Source organism: Diadema antillarum, unplaced genomic scaffold, assembly GCF_040938485.1.
Source record: "Diadema antillarum isolate AM-2024a unplaced genomic scaffold, OU_Dant_1.0 seq00001581_RagTag, whole genome shotgun sequence".
NCBI lineage: Eukaryota > Metazoa > Echinodermata > Echinoidea > Diadematoida > Diadematidae > Diadema > Diadema antillarum.
Genome location: NW_027272300.1, coordinates 40489 through 64052, shown reverse-complemented (window position 1 = coordinate 64052; position 23564 = coordinate 40489). Strand labels below are relative to the sequence as shown.

General features: G+C 36.1%; 1 protein-coding gene across 1 annotated transcript in view; it reads right to left on the bottom strand.

Moving 5' to 3' along the window:
• The window catches only part of LOC139710873 (uncharacterized), a 43571-nt gene extending 20220 nt beyond the window's left edge, over positions 1-23351 (bottom strand). Inside the window, exons 1-2 of the mRNA XM_071622796.1 lie at positions 23264-23351; positions 23133-23178 (exon numbers count right to left, since the gene is read on the bottom strand). Coding sequence (XP_071478897.1) covers positions 23133-23178; positions 23264-23344 — 127 coding nt within the window. The 5' untranslated portion in view covers positions 23345-23351. The remainder of the gene's footprint in view (positions 1-23132; positions 23179-23263) is intronic.
• Between the last annotated feature and the right edge of the window lie 213 nt (positions 23352-23564).

The window sequence follows — 23564 nt, the reverse complement described above, 5'->3', positions numbered from 1 at the left end:
CAAGTAAATAAAGGGATTATTCCTGGGATTGTTTACGGTGTTTGAAGAGCAAAGAGTACGGCTGAAAAACATGTACAAAGTCTACCCATTGATCATGTTCACGTGGTGTATTGACAAGTCAGAGGATAATGATCTGAGGAGCAACTAAGGGCTTGGCTGCTTACAATTGTAGGCTGAAGCTGACTTCTTTCTTTCAAGTCACCAACTCAACTACTATCAAATGTCACATTTGAAAAGTATAGATGATTAACTTGCTTACTATATTTTATGACATACATGACATTAAAACTCTTTTTGATATGTGATCCTTCTTGCTTTTCCATCATTATTTCTTATGGATATCCACATTTTATTTACTCATTTTGTTACCAACTAAACCTTATCATAAGATAGTAAAAGTTTCAAATCGCTATCAGGGATCAAATATTCACCAGTAGAGCAGGTAGCTATAACCACAGGGTGTCTTTATGTAATCATAGGCTGGCCAAATTTTGGGAGATGTTCAGCATGATTTTACCAAATACTGTATTAGCAAATCAGGTTATTACTAATGAAGTAGAGGAGAAAACAACATAAGTGAGATTAATGGTAATGAAACTGAAATCAAGATCACAATTATCCTTGGTTTCCAGAGCACAAACTGCCTGTTTCCAGTGAAATAAATGTCGTCTGTAAGAAAAAAGGGATAAAAAACGACATTGCAAATCTAATGGCAGTCAAGACCTGAATGCATTTTGTCACTACTATAAAGTTCATTTATATGCAAGAAAAACACCCTGAAGATTTGGCCTTAATGATGAATATAAAGTATGAACTTCATCTGTTTCAAATCCTCAAAGTCAGTTGTAATGTGCTTATTTGCAGTGAGCATAACCAAGCACTGTAAACAGTTTAGCTTTGTTGGAATAGACACAGGCTTTGAATAAAGCAGGAAGGGCTAATCATTAGCAATGTGGTAGTGACACTGATTCATTCTGCAACTTGTGCTGACTGTATAAAAAAAATGTAAATATGTTGACCAAACATACCCAAGGGTTGGACTCATTACCAGGTATCCTCTTTTGCAAAAGTTAAAGGCCATTCCAGATGATTTTCATGATTTCATATCATGTAGTACATAAATCAACAGCTCCATAATTTGTGGAATTTATTGTGGTTCTTGAGCAGAGAAACAATAGTTTGAAATACCTTAAACGAATTACACTGAACAAGGATGACATAGGAGGCTCATAATATTCCAGAAATGCAGCAGTGTAATTCCATTACAATACTTGCGAGTTCACCTATGTATATAATCTATGCATGCCTTCTTCTTTTGTGATGCTTCCTTGAGCCCCAACTCATGCATTGTCATGGTGACCCTGCCATGTCATCATCCTTGTTCATTGCAATTTGTTATAAATTTTGAAAATATTCTTATTTTTCATCCTAATTATCATAAATTCTGAAACTCTGTCCTCAGTATTACTAATTTACAGTTGTTCAAATGTAAAAATCTGAAAATCATCCGGAGCTCTCTTTTAAGCACAGAAGCATAATTTGAGGATGAGAGCAGTATCCTTAGCATGATAAAGACACACATTTCATTCTCTTAGTATCAATGTACATGTAAAGCAAAATATCAGGTCACCACTATGTTTACATTTGGTCTGCCATGTTTTTATATATAGCGCTACATCAGATTAAACATATTTACTGAGGGTACGACTATAAACACATACTAACTGTAACAAGAATGTCTCTTGTGGTGTTGTAAATTTCCTTTGTTTAAAGGAGGGGAAAGGTCAAGCATACGGTTACATCAGGCCATGAGTAAAAAAAAAAAACCACAGGCACTCTTTAGGAAGGATCATTTTTTAAAATCCTTTATTAAGACCACATACAATATGTATGTAGCCTGTATCATTAAAGCAAGCCTAAAAAGCTAAATTGATTTCATGCGCTACATTGTAGCTTCTTTTTCTCAAACAATTGCAACTGATTCAGCATCAAATTGTCATGGTTGCCAGTCACTGAAAAACAAGGCATGAATTCATAATTCAAGCACTTGGGAAGTGAACTTTTCCATATCAAATCATATTGCTCCCATGCTGTTGCGCCATGTTTGACATTGAAGCAGAATTCTGATATGTTTAGCTTTCAAAATTGAGAAGGTGGGGGTGAAAAAATAAAGTGTTTTACATACTTTGTCGGGCCACTATTTTTAACCATACTTGATAGCAACATGTATTGTAACCATAACCTCTTTTTTTTTATTAGAATCCACTCAATAGCTATAGTAACCCATCCCTTTTAATCTACCAATCTATCTTATCAAAAACACTGAGACATTTTATTGTATATCTTGCTGCACAAGAGGTATGATACAGTATTTTCTAGCTTGAAGTCATAAATCCCTTGATAGTCTGTGATCATGCCCCTTACATTGAAGCATTCCCCCTTTAGGTTCTGTGTAACCCTTCCTACACCAGTTGTGGTACTCTTTGTACTGTCATGTGCAGTCACTGCAAGAGCATATGAGCATTTATACTCTAGTACAATACAGTGCAGGTTCGATAGTGTGCGATGCATTCAGAGAGAGCTTGAATGCACTCATGACCTTTCTCTTAAAAAAGTTAACACTATTCACTTAGATTTGTATCTTATAAAAGATGACAGGTGTTGCATGAGAAATGCACAATGTCTAGTTTAGCTAACTGATGGCTACATTACCTCTTTTCCTTGGTGTTTCACCCTTTGAAACTCTGGACACAAGTAATGTAGTAGCAAGGAAGTTAGTAGGCAACAATTGTAATTAGAACCATTTAATTAGAATTCTTTTTTTTCATATTTGTTCTCAAAGTTTGGTTGAATATCGAAATCTTATGTTAAGGAATGCAAAAAAAAAAAATGTATATAAATAATGGCCCCAATGTACTGTAAAAGTGTTTTTTTTCGCGTACAGAAACTTTCGCGGTTTCCATCGTTGCCGACTTTTTCGCGTGTGTTTAAATTTGCGATCGGCAAAATTTGTGAATTCACAGTCGGCAAGAACTGTTTTATTTTGCACATGAAAATCCAAACTAGATCTATAACTTAATCCAATTATTCTTTTATTTATTAAAGGACAAGTCCACCTTCATATACATGTGGATTGTGTGAAGGCAACAATGTTAGTAGAACACATCAGTGAAAGTTCGGGGAAAATCCGACAATCCGTTCAAAAGTTATGAATTTTTAAAATATCTGTGCAATCACTGCTGGAGGAGAAGACTTCTACAGTGTATGATGTCACATGCGTACAACGATATAAGGAAAATAAAAAGAGAATTTCACAAAACTTGACTTTTTGAATAAAGTGCACATTTCCTCGACTTGTTACTGACTTATGTTAGGGGTAATATTATTCCCCCTGGCTTCTGACAGAGAGAAGTCGAGTGTTCTTTTATTATGTGAGAAAAGTGAAAATATCTTGAATTTTCTTTATATTTTCTTTATATAGTTGTACTCATATGACATTACAAGCTATAGTAGTCTTCTCATCCAGCTGTGACTGAGCAGAAACCTCAAAAATTCATAACTTTTGAACGGATTGTCCGATTTTCCTCAAACTCTCATTGATGTGTTCTACTAATATTGCAGCATTCACTAAACCCATAGTATGTCTATGAAGGTGATCTTGTCCTTTAAATAGAAATTAAAATAAAACGCAGGCTTACCTGAAATCCCGTCTCTCTAATACTTTACTAGGCCTACTAGTATACATGCTTGTAACTACATTTGCGTGGTATCGCTGTGTGTTGACCATCAATACATTCAATGCGCATAATCTTTGCGTGTGCATGTGCGCAATAGCGTTGTAACAAGGGGCGAGTTCAAAATTTTTTCGAGTGATGTTAAATTCGCGGTTCAACCTCAAAGCGTGAAAATAAAACCACTGCGAAAGAAACCACTTTTACAATATAGCCCATCATCTTTTTGCATAGATTCACTTGTTACTTGTAGAAAACAATGTGCACTTCATCACCCATGCTACGACAACTAAATCTTTCGTTTGAGAGTATCTTCGGAGGAAAAAAAAAATCTGGTACTGAATACCTTTTAATGAACAGACATCTCTTAATTCAAGTGTTTACAGACAGTTGTATCAAAGACATGGTAAGAAATAGAGATCTAGATAAAGGTGTAGTGGGTAAAAGCTAGTTTGCTTTTGTCACTCTTGACTCTCGTAAATACCTTAGGATAATTAGGAGAAACGTTGAGGGAGTTTGTTTGGGCACTTGAACAAAACCTAACTGGTTTATTGTGGGGCAATAGCAATCTCTGAGAAAGGCTCTCAGAAACCTTGGAATGCATTTTTTCCCTCAAAAACATGTCATCTGCATATATGCCTCCTGTTCATTTGCCCAACTTCATTATGGATGAATCGTACATGTATTGCTTGTATGGGTTGCCTTGCTTATCATTTAAAAGATACAGAAATTACATGTAAGTTGCTCAGGGTTCTGTAAGTATAAACTGTATATATATGTAAATAGCTACACTGAAATGATTTCTGCACAATCAAAACTTTATCTCTTGCCAACCCAAACTGTTATACAAGTGAGTGAAAGTGGTTGAAAACATGACTTTTTCCTATCCTCTTCACAATGAGCAATCCTTGTTTTTCAAAGGTGATGACGAAGCGTGGGAGTTCTGTTTGCCTAATATGTGTAACAAGCAGGTGTGGGCACATTCATGTCAGAGTGTACAGTAAGTATTTTTGCCTGTTTGATGTGATTGGAATGTCACTGAACCACGGAAGACTGAAACAAAAACATGGTCACAACCATCATACATCAAGGTATGTGAGAGCACACGCAGAGCTTGAAATAGACCAGTTTACTTACATATTCAAATTTATGGATGATTCTTCCCTCCTGACGTAGCAACAAGCTATTCAATTAATAGGTGTCTAAAACACTTTTCAATACTTGGAATCTGGTTTGCAATACAATACACATCTTCTCTTTGTTACTATCCAAGCATTCCATTCATGTCATAAAAGGAACATAGGTGACAGTTTGGTTGTTTTTTAACCCGTTGAGGACAGACTGATTTTGCTACAACACGCATTTCCCATGGACACGTGCCCGAGTATACTTGGGACTCATCCTAAATGGGTTGAACAAAATTGATCAATTGACAGTGAACTTCTCAAATATATAATCAACATACCTCAGGATTATCTTTTTTTTATGCCAACAATTTAAAGGGAATTACTGGTAAACATTCAAATTAAAGTGAGTGGAGGTTATTTTTGTTTTGTTTGACTCTTAGGATAAAGAGCTAGGGAAATGGGAACTAACATGAGCCCAAGACTTCACAAAGATAATCAAATTGCTGCAAGATATCAGTCACATAATTACTTATCTGTAAAAAAACAAAAAAACAAAAACAAATAAACAAACTCAGCAACAAACAAACAACAACTAGGTAGTGCATTCCTCGCTAAATGACAATTTTCTCATTTCACTGCCTATAGTTTGATTTAATCAAGAAATGGTTACAGGATTGTATGGCTTGTGACCTCAGTCCAGTAATGAGCATCCATATAACCTCACAAAACAGCAACAGCTGTAGCTTAATTGGCTGGGAAAGAAGAAACAACACAGTTATGAATCCAAGACTGCTGGGAGCCTTTAACCCTTTGAAGACCATTACTTCACAATACTACTGATATGTAAAAGCTGTATTGTACACTGTAGTTGCCTGTGGTAACAACAGGATTAAGTCTTGGATGACCATCAATCTCAACATGCCAACTGTGTAACATACAAATGAGCTGCCAGTGGACGAATGACTGATTTTCCAGCAGATGCATCAGAGCTCCAACTGAGAGTGGAAACACTCACACCTGAAATGAGAATGCTTTCATACCGTAAAGTCGGCCACGATTCCTGGTACAAACACATCCTCTTAAAGTTTGTTGACTCTTTGCTGTGTGTCAGGGCATTTCTTGGGCCGATCTACTTGCAAATCATGTGGGTAGTTGGGATTATGCCGTGGAGAACAGCAAAATTAAGCTGGATTTGAAGGCTTAGGTTTCCTGTGACTCTGTCCTCCGAGTGGCATGACACAGAAGATGGTTACAAGAAGTCAACCTTGTTTCTGCCAGAAGGAGAGATTTGTGAATACTTCATAGCCTTTGATTTTATTTGACTGTCAAACACATTCTGTGGTAAGCAGTTGATTCAACTGTTAGTATGATATGTTTTACTGTATATGCTCTATATACTGGCAGCAATATCACCATTCTAAAGCATTTTACTATCTGTGTATAGATTTACAAAGAAAATATTAGCAAATATGACAGATGGTACAGTTTTAATAACTTTTAATGTAATAAAGTTTTAATTGAAAAATACTGTAAATGTAACATATTTTTCTGTAATTTTTCATGCTCGGCTGGGTAGGATGAGTTTCGCATGTTCTTAATTCCGCAGAATCAAGATATAAACTAATTAAGTATCTGGCAAGCAAAAATATTCGCATGCTTGTATTTTTGTGCTAGTTTGCGGCTATGCGAAATGCAGATAAATTTCAACACAGCGAAAATTTTTACTTTAACAGTTTCCCTGGAAATCAATTTGAAATGATACTTTACATGTTAATAATCCCCCCCCCCCCCCCCCCCATTATCTCCTCCTTTTTATTGGTAAAAATTATCTGGTATTCATTATAAACAAATTGCCATTATTAGGAGGTCTCTAAGTTCCATGAAATGATGGATCCAATCAGCACTCACTCACACACACACACACAACACACAAAATGTTTCTTTTCCACCTAGCTCAGCTTTGTCTGCAGTAGTTACAAATATGTCACATAGACTGGTAGTGCAATAATTGCAAGATATATTGCATTACTTAATTCAACTTTAAAACACAACTTTACAGCAGTCAATTTGCAAGTTCTAGTAGTCAAATGTAGTTTCAACTCAAGTTTCTGAGATGGAGAAGACATCTTAAACCTACTGGAATCACTTCTGTAACTTCTACTGACATCTAATAAAACTTATTGATGCTAATGCTTGCACTCAAGAGCAGTGGCAGATCCAGGGAGGACCGCAACCGGCGCACGCCCCCCCCCCCTTTATTTTTTTTGTTGAAACAAAAGAAATAAAAAGAAAACTAGAAATGTCGCTATGGCGACTGGTATGCCTCCGCCATAATGCATGATTCTCCTAATAGGTCTAGATAGTACATGTGGACAATGTGTGATTACATTTTCACAAAACTGGCAAAATATTGAAATGACAAGTTTGTCAGAAATGTGTTGAATGTTCACCTTCCTTGAACTTGGTATAGGAGAGCATGTATTTGGGGATTTAAGGACTTTAACTTGACTTTGACCCATTCATACATTTATGCATTGAGTAATTTTCATGGTACCGGTATGGAGAAAAAGTGCAATTTCTGTACTGAATAGTAAATTGTTACCATGTTCATCTGGCCTTAGACCCTAAAATTCATAAGATAATCACTTTCAGGTAGAACATGCATAGATACGTTGTATGCAGTAAGTTTCACGATAAATTGGGCCACTTCCGAGATATGGAGGAAAAAGTTAGTTCAGCACTTTCACTTGATCTTTGACCTTTTGACCTTTGAGGCAATGAAAAAAGAAAAAGAAAAAAAACTCACCAGAGAATTTCTATTAGGTTACACATGCATACACCAAGTGTAAAAAAAAAATACTAATCCTGCTGGCATTGCATGAACATGAGGGAAATAGTAAAATTTTGAAGTGTTGCACTTGACCTTTGACCCCTGACCTTTGACCCCATGAACCCTACATTCTCTAGATAATCACTGCCAGTCAGTACATGTATATGTATATACTATGTTCCATGAAGATACCTTGAACAATTTTCCAATTTACAGAGAAAAAAAAAGAAGTTTTAATACTTTTACTCAACCTTTTGACCTTTGACCTTTGACCTCATGACCCAAACTTTCACCAGAGAATCTAAATTGGGTAATACATGTATACACTAAGTTTCAAGAAAATATCTTCAGGCATTGCATAGATATGGTGGAAATAGTGAAATTTTATGTATTTGACCTTGACCTTTTGACCTTTGACCTTGAGCACGTGCACCCAAAAGTTGATAGGCACAACTTCACCCCCTAATACACATACATGCCAAGTTTCATTGGGATACCTCAACAGCTTTTGATAGTTACCTTGTCCACAAAATTCATTACGGACGGACGGACGGACGGACGGACGGACGGACACGGACCCGAAAACATAATGCCTCTGGCACCACTTCGTGGCGGAGGCATAAAAATGGGGGGAGGGGTGCGTGCACCCCCTTTAATTTTGTAAACGCTCCCCCTCTTTGCGGAATTCCTGGATCCGCCCCTGAAGAGAGTCAAGCTTCTATTCCCATAACTCTACCTTTAAAGTAATACAACAAACCTACATTTACTGGAGAATGCAAGCCACATGTGTGTCCCACAAACAGCAGCTAGTTATACCAATTTGTTCTCTCATTAATGTTTTTGCGATTTTTATTGGTTTGCACATCCTTGTACAGTGGAGGAGAGAGTAGCAGAGATAATGTAATGATTAATGGGCCAGTGTCTTCAAAATTTCTGATGATCTTGAAAGTGAAAAAGGCCTAGAATTTTATGGGTATACTTTCATTGTGTGACATGATTGAAAAGTTCTTGGGGAACACTGGAGGCAAAGGATTAGTGGCCCATCTAGGATTTGCAACAATGTTTTGAAAGAGAAGAAGCAGTGAGGGTTCATTCAGTCGTTGAGGTGCTCATGCAGGACAAATCCGTTCAATTCACAGAACGGTGACGGCACACAAATAATGTACCGTTTTAGGTGCCTTTAAACAGCAACATGAAAACCAGGGTTCCCTATGATCATTAAAGAGAGAGAGAGAGAGGGCTTTTTTTTTGTAAAAACAAACAGGTACTTACAGATCCCTTTTAGGCAAGCTGGAACAGTTCAGTAGTTAAAAGTGAAAGTTACATTCATATCTCTAGGAGACATGGCATCACACTTGGTGCTATAGCTTGTGTGAAGCTTCTCGAGTGTTAAAAATATATCTCAGTGTACTTGAAATCAAACAACAATGTATTTGACAGATTAGGAAAAATGTCTAACATCAGATTGGCTAACTCTACAACCATGAATTGTGTATAAATGCACGCCTTGTGCAAGTAAGACTGTAACTTTGGTATATATGTGAACGCGAGATCTTCCAATACCTCGGTCATGACTTTTCAGCATTGTGTACAATCTGTAATGCTTCCTGATCATGGAATATGACTCAGACATGCATTGCACTATATAGGAACCAATGGATGGCTTTAGATTGCTGCAGTCGGTTTGGTCCGTGCACCAAAGTAGAAGAAATCACAGCTTCTCAGTACATGCACCTGTAGCTCAATACTAGGGCTTTCAAAACAGTGGGGAGAGAGGATGGAGATTCTGGGTGCGGACAATAGTCTGTGCCACGGCCGAGCGCCACTGACAAACAACCAACTCACTATGCTTGGAATGCACAAGTCTCTCTACAACAATAGAAGGCATGGAGGCAAACAAAAGCGCACTGGTAAACAGGGAAGTGGGGTCACACACTAGGCATCATTGTGACCACTTTTTATCCGTCTTTGGCTCCAACGATGTCGTTGTCGTTGTTGTAGGGCTGTACGCTTAAGCTATATGTTAGAAGATATTCACTTTCCTTTCAGGCATTAGTCAGCATCCACCACATATCAGGACTGAGCACGTTGAAGAATGTTCTTCACAATGTTGTATGTCACAAAGTATTTCTACTTGAGTTTTCAGACCTAAATAATGGATCTTGCCATGATGATGCCATCTTAAACCTCTCCCATCTTCTTTCCTTTGCTGCTACACTTACCAACTAAATTAAAAATTGTCAGTGGCCTGGCAGCATATTTAACAAAGATGGTAAATCATGAACTTATAAACAAATCATCATTCTTTTTTTCATGTGAGAAAATAAAATGGAGTTTCACAAATGTCTGGAGGTAGAGACTAGCTATACGGTAAGTTTGTAACAGGTAAATGCACCACTGCCTAAGAGGGAAAGAGGGAGAGAGAGAGAGGTGAAAAAAGGAGGCATCAATAGAAAACGAAAGAAAAACTTTGTGGCTTGGAGTTTAACCTACTCTGGGACAGAGTTGTGAGATAAAATGAATGGTGGAATAAGTCCATGCTGATCACATGTTTACACAGTATAGACGAAGCACAGTGCAAAGCTTGTGTGCAGTCTCAGGGCATGTACACTGTATTGAATGACTGCTTGAATGCTCTGATGTACATGTTTTAGACTTGGTGACATATCTTCAAAGATTATGCTTCATTGTCACCCATTTGTCACCTTATTCATCACTAAACCTCACACATGCATTAATCTTGACATTTGACTTAAATCTACAAGTAACTATCTCACATACTATTCAACTGACCATTCAAGGCATGCACATGTCACAAGCATCTGATTATAATCAGTTTGTCAATCCATGCACTCCTTTTATTGCACTCAAGATTTCACTGATTAAAGAAATCATCCTGAAGAAGAGTTCTCCAAGAGAGAAGAACTCTGCCAAGCAGCATGTGACTAAAATGATACATCACCATTTCGTAGGCAGCACCTTCATAAACGTAGAGGTATAGGGACATCTACAAAATACATTTGGTGAAAATTTGATTATCCACTGTTGAGTTATTGGGAGATTGAAGTATTCTAATGTCCTTTATGATCCCATGACCTTTGATCTAACGACCCCAAATTCACCTGTTTCTTTCTTACTTTATTATGAAAATATCCTGCACACTCAGAAAATCTGATTATCCATTCTAGAGTTATGGGAAATTAACCTTATTTATTCTTTTTATAATCTTATTTTATGTTCTTTATGACCCTATGACCTTTGACCTTTGACCCCAAAGTCTAATAATTCTTTTCTTACCTTATTATGAATACATACTGCAAGTTTGGTAAAAATTTGTTCATTTTTCTCGTTTTCTTGTACGCAAAACAAACAAACAGACAGACAAACATATTGAACCGAAAACATAACCTCCGCCAAATGTAGGCTTCACCTACTGGCAGAGGTAATGAAGGTAAAACATTTCATTGATAGATTGAACAATTACCCAAGAAGAACATAGCAAACTTGGGGGTGGCCTGGGGGACCTCCAGGAGGGCATTTGATTTTGTCATTTGTATATGACACTGGCAATGATATCTGCCAAGTCTGTAGAAAATTTGACCATACATTTACAATGTACAAAGAGAAGATCAAATGTGAAAACTATGTCACCCAATATGCATGTCCCAATCCAAGGGGGCCACCCCTGGATCTGCCATATATAAACTTGAAAATAATTTCATTAATATACACTGTATTTAGACAGTGTATTTCTGGTTTTGAGCAGAAGATTTATTTTGAAGGTTTTCTAATTTGGGAGTTCTGGACCCTCCTGGAGGCCCTAAAGTGGGTGATGGTGCCCATTTGCACATCATCAAAATGACAAAACCAACACCGTACAGTCACTAATGTACTTACTCATAGCACGACCCCAAACTCTATCCCTTCTGGTTAAGAGAGGAAGTTTTTTAATGATTCTTTAATTTGGGGGTTATTTTGTCTAATTTGCCCTCCCCCTAACCCCACCCCCATGTCAGCACCCCTGGTCTACCATGAACAAACTTGAAAGTGCAGTCACCAATCTACTTACTCAATCACTTCTTTAAGATTTTTAAAGATTCCATTAATCTGGGACTTTTAGGCCCCATGCCCCAAACTAGGTAGATGGCTCACCATTGAACCTTCAGCTCAGGTAAGCTGATAACATCTTGGTGTACTATGGTATATCAGGAGACATTTCTAAGTAATGTTCCACTCTCCTTTTCTGTGTCATTCTATTAAATCAACATTCCATTATGTATGCTTGAGTTTTCTACAATGTTTCTGATACCATCACCTAAACCATTCAAAATGAATCATTTATCATAAATCATTTCTACAAAGTATATAATCTTGATTTCTGAAAATTTTGAGATGAGGACAGCAATATCATGAAGGGTATAAATCAAACCTGGAGAAAAAGAAGTAAATAGATAGATATATGTATGTAATGATGTTACCCCCCACCCCCAGTTCTCACATCCTTATAATGTAATATGCAATTATGTCTTTTTGATAACTGGGTCACAGAACAAATCAATTACAATGAGTGAGAGACGTAGGTATGGACTGCCTAACAACTTGAAGACAGAGAAGACAACTGTCCTAGGTCAGAATAATTTAAAACATGTCAGTTGGATTTTGCCTTCCAGAAAGGAAGTCTTTATCTACAGAAGATTCAGAAGTAGTTTTCATATAACTGTACTAAAATTGAAAAGTTATTCAACAATTATTAACATTTCTCATTACTAAGGCATACATTCTGAAACTTACAAAAGAAAACCATTACACTTTCTGCTATATACAAGTATGAAAACATGTCATATCTTATTGATTATAATTGCCCTTACAAATGGTGTCAGACTGATTCTGCTAATGGCCAGAATTTTTGGCATGGATATTTCTCTTTAGTTTTGCAAGGATCCTCATGATAAGGTACAGTATTCCATAGTCTTAAAATCTGTGGACCTCCTTAGCCTCCTATCTAGGTATAGTCAGGCAACCATGCTTGTTTGTAGCTAGTCTGAAAATAAAACAAAAAAAAAACCAAGAAAAGCAACAAGAACTTGGTCTTCATTATATGATGTTCCTACATACATTGTATGTACCACAGGTGGACAAGTTATCTAGAAACCACTACCAAACTTTTAGGGCTTCACTTTGTACAATTCATTTGTATGCTGGGTGCATTCACCTACACTGTAGCAGTCATGTTTTGCTCTGGGTGTTTGTTTTTTCAAACTTGCTTTTTGGCCCTATAATATCACTTTTAATGGCTTTCTTTTCACAAAAAAGAAAAAAGAAAAATGGATTGTTGGAAGTAATAACTGAAAGACATGCAGAGTTTACAAGTTTATGTGTTGCAGTTAGATGGTATACTGGATTTTTTAAAGTAACAATGAAATTTACGCCATAAATGCCCAACTACATGTATGAAGAAAAAAAGTCTAACAGTGCACCATACACCTTCTATTTTTGATATAACAAACCTTTTTCACATGCTTTAAATCTTTAATCTTTAAAGAATAAAAAAGAGAATGTCATTATTTCAAATTACTATCATGTTGTAAGTGGATACTGGTATCCGTACAAAAGCCTATTAGAAAAGAACAGTTAACAGAGTAAATAGTCAGTTATGTAATATGCCTACAATTCTACACATTTGCAAAAAATACTCTGAAGCAATTTGAGAAAAAGCCACACAAACTGATTTTTGTGGAACACAACATTTGTCTCTCTGTGCAGAATAAAAAAACAGTGTTTTATTGTCCCTCGAGTCTCCCTGCTTTGCTAACAATGACTGGAAACCACTGCCTGTGGCATATACACTTCATTTCAAAGGGGAGCCTTTTACCAAATGCACTGGATTGGACTTTAACAAATAAGGATCTTTTTCCCCTCCTGCTCTCTCCCTCTCTTTCTCTGTCTCTCTCTCTCATGCTTTCATTCTCTGTTTTGGCTGAGCCAGTGCATCCTCGGTGCTGGAGGTACCTCACACAGAGTTCAGGCAAAGGGGATATAGAAAGCACATCCCGCTCAGGCGGCACACATGTTAATAGATGCAGTTAATATGCACTGCAGTACAAACTTAAACATAGTGGCTCTGATGATTTGGAATTAACTTGTACATTAATAATGCTTCTTAAATATGCTGGAAATTAATCATTGCCCACCTCTTGATCACTCAGCTGTCTGACAAAATCTTGGCACTCATGTTTCAAAGGACAGCTGGATGGAATTTTAGTCTCTGCACTTGATATCATGAATTTCATCTCTTTGTAGCATTCTGGCATGACTAATACTCCAGCCTAACCTCCAGTTCTGTATCAACAGTGCATGTCTACACTTATGTTTGCATCAACTACAACTGTACAGTACTGTACGTCCATATTGTATTTCTTTACACATTTCTCTAGATTCAAGTGAAAATGCTGATGGTGAGTGGTGTTTCAGAGGTATAGTTGATACTTTACAAAATGCAAAGTACAAAATTTTGAAGACTGCAGTATGTGCACCATACTACCAAAACACTATGAACAAGAAGAGTGATTAATTCTCCTTCTGTCCCATCCAGAGGGCTACATATATATGTAAGTAAAATGCAATACACAAACACAACACACATAAACCACTTACAGACATACATTTTGGACTGATGACAACTAGAAAAAACAGAAAGAGCAATTTCTGAATGCATGATTACTAATGCCTTATTATTATCATAAAGTTCTGTTTGGTTTGACTAGACTTTCTAAAGATCAAGAAATTCAGAGACAATATGACACATCATGATTTGTTGGTGAAGGCAAAACATGAAAATGTCACATGCACACAGCACATACATGTAACAACTAATGGTTTGATTTCTTTCAAACTCTGAACATCAAAGTTTAACAGCATCAATATTACACTGCAGATCAAGTTTGGTCTATCAGATGCTGAGTTTTCATCTTTGATTCCCTACAAGAGTTGGTTTTGTCATCTTGAAGTACCAATTTACAGTGCACTCCCATTACAACGAACACGGTTATAACGAAATTTCATTATAACGAAGTAAAACTTCTGGTCCCGGAATTATTGCCATTAAAGTCTATGGTAAAAAATTTGCTTATAACGAACACGGTTATAGCAAAATTTTTGTTATAACGAAGTCTTTTCCGAGCACCACCTACAAAGAAAAACAGAAGAAATGAGCTCCGTTATAACGAAATGCGGATTGCTTTCGTAAATACATAGCGGAACAAGCATTTCTAGCGTCGCTGCATGGGCGAACGCTTCAATCACTGTGTATTCGCTCCGTGTCACGCAGAGTTTTCGAGGGAACTTGCGTTACTGTAATTCAATAATCTGAAATTTGAATAAGGTTCGTTTTTTTTTGTTCCGAAGGTTCTTATTACAAAAACACACAGATTCTGATATACCTAAATGTCCGTTAGTTCGGAAATGAAATAGGGTTTGTTATTACAAACGTTTTGGCATTATTCCAAAAGGTTCGTTACTAGTAAGGTTCGTTAATCCGACAATGAATTAGGGTTCTTATTACGACGGTTCGTTGATCCGAAAGTGATTGGAATTGGGCAAGTCCAAGATAAGGTCCCCTCAGAAGGCAAAATTTCATCTTTGCTCAATATTGACATATTTGGTATCATTTTGAAGCTTATGAGTTGAAGTTTTGATTTCCATGGAGGAAAAAATGATATTATGTAAATTTATGCAAATTTCAAGGGCTTCATTTGCATAAATGTAAAACACAGCGTTACGTATGGGACATTTATAACAATTCATATTTATTCAAAGGAAAGCAAATGATATTTGATTAATATGTGGACATAAGAAGTTCATCAAATAGTTTAACTTGGTATGAAAATTTAGGGATTATGCAAATGATTATGCAAATTAGCTCGTGTCCTATCATGAGATGTCCCATACATAACAAAATGATGTCATTTTTTTAGGTTTTTTTCTGAAATTGCTAAGGTTATTTGAATGCCCTTTAAGTTCTAATTTATTGTTTGGAGAAATTAAATACCATAGAAAAAAGAAAAAAAAAGTAAAAGAAATATTCTTTATTAGGCATTGAAATAATGTTACGTATGGGACAAATGCGTTACATATGGGACATCCTCATATATATTGCATGTGAATGCATGTAGCTAGCTGGGAAGGTCTCTCAGTACACAAATGGTCAATCATCCTGAAGAAAGCATCCCAACTTTGTAGCTACTTTTTGAGTTATAGACACTTGAAACAATACATGTACTTGACTGAACAATTTTCAGAAAGGGGGAGGGGAAGATGGCAAAATACACAATTAAAATCAGCATTAAAGGGATGGTATAGTTTTTGTAGAAATGGGGATTCAGTTTCCAACATTTTATGAGATGACTGGAAACCAATAACATGAATTACTAAAGAGCATACAATTCTAAGACTATAGGAATTCAAAGTTAATTTGATGGAGATCCAATTTGAAACGGTTGTGATAACAAAAAAAAGAAAGAAAATAAAGTAAAATGATTTTTTATTTATTGCAAGTGATACACAAATTGTCCTTCTTCAGTTTTTAATAGTAGCCACAACAAAAATCATGGGTATACATACTGAGGTGTGACTCAAATCAATGACCTGACTGCTAGACAGACATCATACATCTACTCGATTACTGGAATTCCACGCAGCAGGTATTGCTTATCTATTAAAATTAATATTTCTTGTGTCAAGTTCTTTTTTATTGAAACTAAATGGCAAACTGCCCTTCATCAATGGAAGTAAACACTTTAAACTATCAATTTTTTAGTAGTAACTATCCTGATAAAAATAGGGCATACATACTCAGGTTGGTCATAAGAAATATAGAATATGATTGTGATATGATTATGATGGTAAATATTTGGGGGATGTTGTTCCCTTGACAATCTGGATCAGTATTTGAGTAATTTCAACTGATTCCACCTCAATAATTATGCAAAAATTTGTTTGTGGGTATTATGCAAAATTATTTTACAAAATACCCATAAACATGGTTCTCCACACACTAAACGAATGGGGGACAAAGGGCATGCATACTCAGGTTGGTCATAAAAATATAAAAATATGATTGAATATGACTATGATGATGAATATTTGGGGAATATTGTTTCCTTGACAATCTGGATCAGTATTTGAGTAGTTTCAACTGATTTTACTTCAATAATTATGCAAAATACCCGTAAACATTGTTCTCCACACACTAAATGAATGGGGGACAAAGTGTCCCATACGTAACTGTCCCATATGTAACACGTCATGTCTGTCTTTAACCAGAGCCTGTAATTAGAGCTTTTTGCCTAATGACATGAAACTTACCTGTGATACTCTTGAGTGTTGTGACTTTCATCACAGTGAGTTACAAGTTGTAGAATGAAATACTTTCAGAGAGTTTTGAGGTTAAAAAATATGTTCAAAAAAACAAAATTTTTCTGGTCCCATACGTAACGGCACATATTTTCTCTTCTAGAACATAATTGTCAAGGTCATTTTTTCTCAATTTTATACATGATTATACTTCTCCTAGATATCAATCACCATGATAAAGTTCAATATGATCAAAGGCCATTAACACTATTTTTCAGGTCATAAAAGTCTCTGAATGTCCCATACGTAACGCGCGTGTTATCTTGGACTTGCCCAATTCCAAACGTTCGTTAATCGGAACATTAAAAAAAAAAGTTTGGTTTTAAAATCCAAAAGTGAAAAAGGTGACTCCACTTACAAAACTTAGGAATTGCAAACCATATAATCGTCTTTAAATGATAACCGAACCTTCGAAATACATGTAACTAACCTCTCTCATTTTTGTGATTAACAAACCTTCTTCGGAATAACGAACCTTTGGAATAGTGAACCTTTCTCATTTTATGATTTACAAACCTTGGGAATGACGAACCTCATTTCATTTTCCGATCAACGAACCTTCGGAAAACGAACAATATATCAATATCTACATTATGAGCTTTCGGACTAACGAATCTTCGGAAGAGCGAAGCTTCAAATGAACAAACCTTTGGAATCCCGAGAATGGCGAAACTTCAGAATAAGGAGCCTTCGGAGTAACGAACTTTTGTAAGAAACGAACCTTTGGTATAGAGAATTGTAACCGAATCCTTAACCGTCCAATTTCCTATAAATGTGTGACAATACAAACAACTTTATGCTCTCTTTTAAATGTAAAATTAAATGAAATTAAAAAGGTAACATCCCATTTCACATAGCTTTTCAGTGCATGATGAGTATTCAACAAACAGTATGCATGGTTTCCTTGTTTTTGTTATAGGCCATATTGTATTTGTTCGGTTATAACGAAATTTTGTTATAATGAAAGAAACTGCCGGTCCCGAGCATTTCGTTATAATGAGAGTGCACTGTATATAGTGGCCTAGGTAAGATTAAACAATTATCCCATTTCTCCTGAGAATGCTACAAAATCACCAAAAGCCAACACAAAAAAGCTGCCTCCAAATGTCAAGGAAAGAGATGAATCTGAAAGAGAACAACCAATTCTCAAGTATTCTTCACATACACTCATACAACTGTATGTCATGATTTCCCAAGGAAACGTGATGAGCATCAAATAGATATCTTCAGAAGCAGCCTTAAAGGACAAGTTCACTTTCATAAGGATTGAGAGAATGCAGCAATACCTGTATTAGTAGAACACATCAGTGAAAGTTTGAGGAAAATTTGAGGACAATCGATGCAAAAGTTACGTACATTTTTAAATTTTTTGTGTTGGAACCACTGGATGAGGAGACTACTACAGCTTGTGATGCCATATGTGTACAACAGTAAAAGGAAAATGTAAAGAAAATTCAACGTATTTTCACTTTTTTCACATAATAAAAGAGCACTTGACTTGCCTCTTTCTAAAGGCAGGGGGAATAATATTACCCATAACATATGTCTGTAACGAGTCAAGGGAATGTGTACTTTTTTCAAAAGATGAAATTTTGTGAAATTCTCTTTATATACTCCTTATATTGTTGTACGCACGTGACATCTAAGTTATTCATACACTGCAGTAGTCTTCTCATCCAGCGGTTACTGCACAAAAACTTCAAAAATTGATAACTTTTGATTGGACTGTCCGATTTTCCTCAAACTTTCAATGATGTGTTCTACTAATATTGCTACATTTTCTCAATCCTTATGTTTATGAAGGTGAACTTGTCCTTTAATGTGTAGCAAGATGGTCTCTGTTCAACCTCTAAGAGCCATTACAGCTTTTCTTTTCTTTTTTCAACAGAATGGTCTGTTGTTTTTGCCCACATATCTGACTCCTCATGAATTCATGTTTCCTGGACTATACAGAATCCCATTCCTATTGCTTGATTTCCATTCTCAGACATAAATGACGACTTAGTACTAGATTGTTGTAACAAAGCAAAATTTATCTTACAAAGCTGTCATATGTTGAGAACCAATCCTATATGTTATATAACACATTTTCTTGATATCTTAGTAATTGAATGCACGTTGCCAAGATGCTTCTTTTAAGTGTTTCCTACACTTAGGAAAGGAACCTCTACAGCTGAATGTCTGCCTTGCAAAGTGTGCTCAATAAATAGATAAAATTTTATATTGTGTTAGCACTGAAAGGAGCCAAACTCCTCTACTCCAGCAGGCTTTTAATTCTTCAAAGAGTTGGATAAAAGGTGGTGGCCTAAAAGATTTATAGACAACCAAATTTCAGCACATCCTTTGGGTGTTACACAATCTGACTTGCCTGACCAAGCAAATCTGGCAGCAAGACAAATGACTTACAATGGTAACATCAAAGTATCATTAAGGGACATTGAACACTGACACTGGGCCTACCATGCAAATGGGCATGTGTTTGCAATGCTCCTTATATTGTAGGTAGAACTGCTTACCCTTGTAGAACAAATACTGCACATATGACATCATACAATGCATCACAATTATTAATGGATTTCAGAGACGTAATTCCGGACCAAATATGTAACTGAGTGAATTTTCCTCACCTATAGAAAATGCTACACTGGTAACTAGAACAATGTCTGTATAGCTGCATACCTCTGTTGCTTGTCTATGGTTACTACTGAAAACCTGATTACATATCTTTGTCAAACAAAGTCTTCGATTTTACTGCTTTCTTGACACTGAAGGAATGTCTGAATGTCATTTGAATATTTTCATATTTCATGAAAACTTATAACTTTCCATCTTACACAGATCACTGTCATTTGCCAAATATTTTCCTATTCCATGAAAACTAATAACTTTCCATCTTACACAAATATCTTTTTCTCTGTTGACCACACACACACACACACACACACACACACACAACAAAATCCACAGTAGATTTTAACCTGACACTGATGATCATGGTCAGTATTGTTCCTTGCAATCACAAGAAAAAATGGCCTTTGCTCTCAAAAAAATCTGAACGATGGAATGTCACAATGCAAGCCCTAAAATAAGATGAAAATTCGATCAATGCTACACCTTGTATCAATTCTTAGCTGAACTTCTTGGTATCAGTAGCAAACACAATATAAGCTCATACTGCACACTAATCTTTACATTAAAATGGTCATAACTTTAACAATTACTAAGATATAATCTTTTTTTAGTACTTAGAGAGATTATACACCTTTAAGTAAACATGCAAACAAGACTAAAGTTTTTGCAAGAGAACAATATGTGCAGAAAAAGTGGAGTATGTACACAAATGATGCAAAGTACAATGAAAGTATGAAGTGGTGGTGTTGTATTGGGTAATTAGAAGGGGAGCACTTCAGAACAAGTAATGATTACAAGACCCATGTTGCATACAAATGTAAAATTGTATAAAAGTCGGCAATGAGAATAATCTTAAACAGTAAGGTACGATGTGCACTAAAGATCGAACACAATTTCAATATATGAATGTTTCAAAAATCATCTTCTATTGAACAGAACATGAGTGTACATTTTTTTTTGACACAACCTAATGCTGTCTTGGAATCCCCAGTTTGTACCTAGACTACAACATCTTTTCCACAACTGACATATACACTGTATATGTATACTTATACAGCATATATTATCGTTTGTAATTTTCCACCTTGTGGCAATGTTCTTATGGTAAAGAACAGAAGTAAGTAACAAACCCTATTGCATTTAATTCACTTTATTGATAATCATAAAGTCAGAAATCTGTACAGTGTAAAATGTGGCATGGAGTTCACAAAGAAAGCCAAAGGCATGAGTCGAATGTGATCCCCTTTGTAGAGTTAATAGCAAATTTAGCATTGATATCCCCTCAGGGAGTCAACAAGGACCCACAATTTACCCCTCTGTCTTTTTACAGTTTTCTTGGACTAGACAGACATATTTTATTTGGGATCTTTATATCAATGTGTTCCAGTTCATACTAAGCATGATCATTTAGTTTGGGAAAAGATCTAAAAACATTTTCAACAGACTTTTAATTGGTCTGTGCTACAGATCATAGTTTTGTTTTACTCAAGATAAAATGATTAATTTGTGGACATGTCACTCATCTACAGATAAGATGATGAAGTGGAAATGTGTGTGCTAAACTGCACATAGCACTTACAAGCATACTGCTTGAGGTATAAATGCCTTATCAATACATAACATGGAAAATGTTGGACAAACCTTATAACTGCAAAAGAAAAAGAGCATTCTCAAATCAGATGCAACATCACCAAAATAAAACCAACAATGAATATGGAACCGAGATAACTCAGGTCAAAATTCCATTAGAACTATTTAAAAGATCATCATAGATTACTGATGGTTCCTAATGCTTTCTGTTAGAGTTTGATGAACCAACGGCAGTCCTTAATGACATTATAATCATCCAATAGACACCATTTCAAATTATTTAATTGAAATCTATTGGAACAACAGAATTCAGCAGGACCAACAGAAAAAAATCAGAACAGACCCTATCAAAACCTATTGGACTATCAAAAACCAACAGGACCAATAAACACCATTAGAACAATCAACATATCATTATACTCTATTAAAACCTATTAGGCCACTAGAAACTTACAGGACCAATAGTAGATACTCCACCAAAATGTATTAGAACATTATGAACCATTATACAGGACCAACAAAAATTGGAAGTGTGCAGTTCATTAGAAACTAATTTGCATGTACAATACATGAAAAATTGGACTGAATCTAAAGTTGTTGTTTTTTTACACATTTTGCAGCAACAAATGGATGTTAGGAATCATTTAAATATAGATATACAATTTCATATTTATGTCAAAATTTAATGAAGAAAGTAGGTATGCAGTGAGTACATGGTGATACAGTAGAATGTATGGATACTGAAAAGTAAATAAATGAAACTAAAGAACTGGGCAAGTCTTTCAATGTGTTTGCAACATTTTTTTTTTTTTTTGTTCCATGTTGTGTTGACAACTTACTAAGTTGTCAGTATGTGTACTATATCCCATATTGAAATTTAACATTTATTAACTTGGATTTTTCTGTGGGTTTCTGTGATCCACTGCACAAATTTCTATGAGCACATATTCCATTAGGCTGGACCATTAGAACCATCACTGGTTTCATTATTCAACTGGGAAAGTGAAATGATGGACCATTAAAAAATCTCTATCAAACACTCAGAGACCCATGAAAATTTTGATGGATCAACAGGATTTATCTGTGGGTTCTACTGGTCTACTAGTAATTACAAATTCTTCTCTATGCCATAGGTCCACTGGGATTTCCCTGTGGTTTTCTAACATAAACTTCCCAGTTTTTTCTGTTGGTACAACTGAGATTTTTTAATGGTCCATCCTATCACTTTCCATATAAAGCCATTAAAGCATAAGTTGATGGTTCTAATATTATGGCCTACCAGCCTTGCAACGGAATCTAAGCCTGGAAAGTAAGTCCTTTAACAATACACCTTGACAAATCATCCCAAAGTATGACACATACAAATCCATCATCATCCTGGTTGGAAATAGATGCCTCTGTTTCTTCAAGTGTGAAACTGCCAATGTCTTGAGGTAATCGATATGAGGACACTAACACCCCCACCTCTCACCCCACTCTTAAAGCTCACTATTGGGGCAGTACGGTCATCACATCGCTACGTCCGAAGCCGCCGCCACCACCAGCAACTCGCGATCACGCCAGCCACCCCATGTAGCATCAATAACAATAACATAGTGCAGATTTTGAACTTGTACACAGAAGTATTTGTTTTGTTTTTGTTCTTCTCTCGCTTACATCATTCAACATAAGTTAGAGGATCCTTTCTCTATCGCTAAATAAGTAACTACCTTGATATGATCAGTGTCGATCCGATCCGCTGCATTAAAATAGATACCGGTATAATGATACGGATCTGAAAAACAACTTTATAGGAACAGTAACAGAACTTACCCGACACAGGACTTTGCCTCGTCAGAACGCACCACCTTGATTTCCACTGGAAGAGAAAAAGATGTTTTACGGTTAGATCCATTCTTAAACATCACTGATAACGAATTTTTGAAGAAATTTCAGCAACCTACCTTTCTTCCTTGCCGTATTTTCACGGAGCACTCCAGAAGGGTGCTCCGCGTGTCGGCCATTTTACTATTTGCACTAACCATAACTCGCTCAACCGTGGCCCTAAATCGTACCACAATAGCGAGCACTCGCTCCGGGTTTTCAGCGCCGACGAAAACAACTCGAAAAGCTCTTTTGTTGGGTTGGAGTAAACAAGTTGGTGGTTCAGTTGAGTCACGATATTATTCATTAATTTCTCACGATCCCGTCCGACCTTGATAGTTGATCGGACGAGGCTGAGGAGCGCCGCACATTTCATTAGGT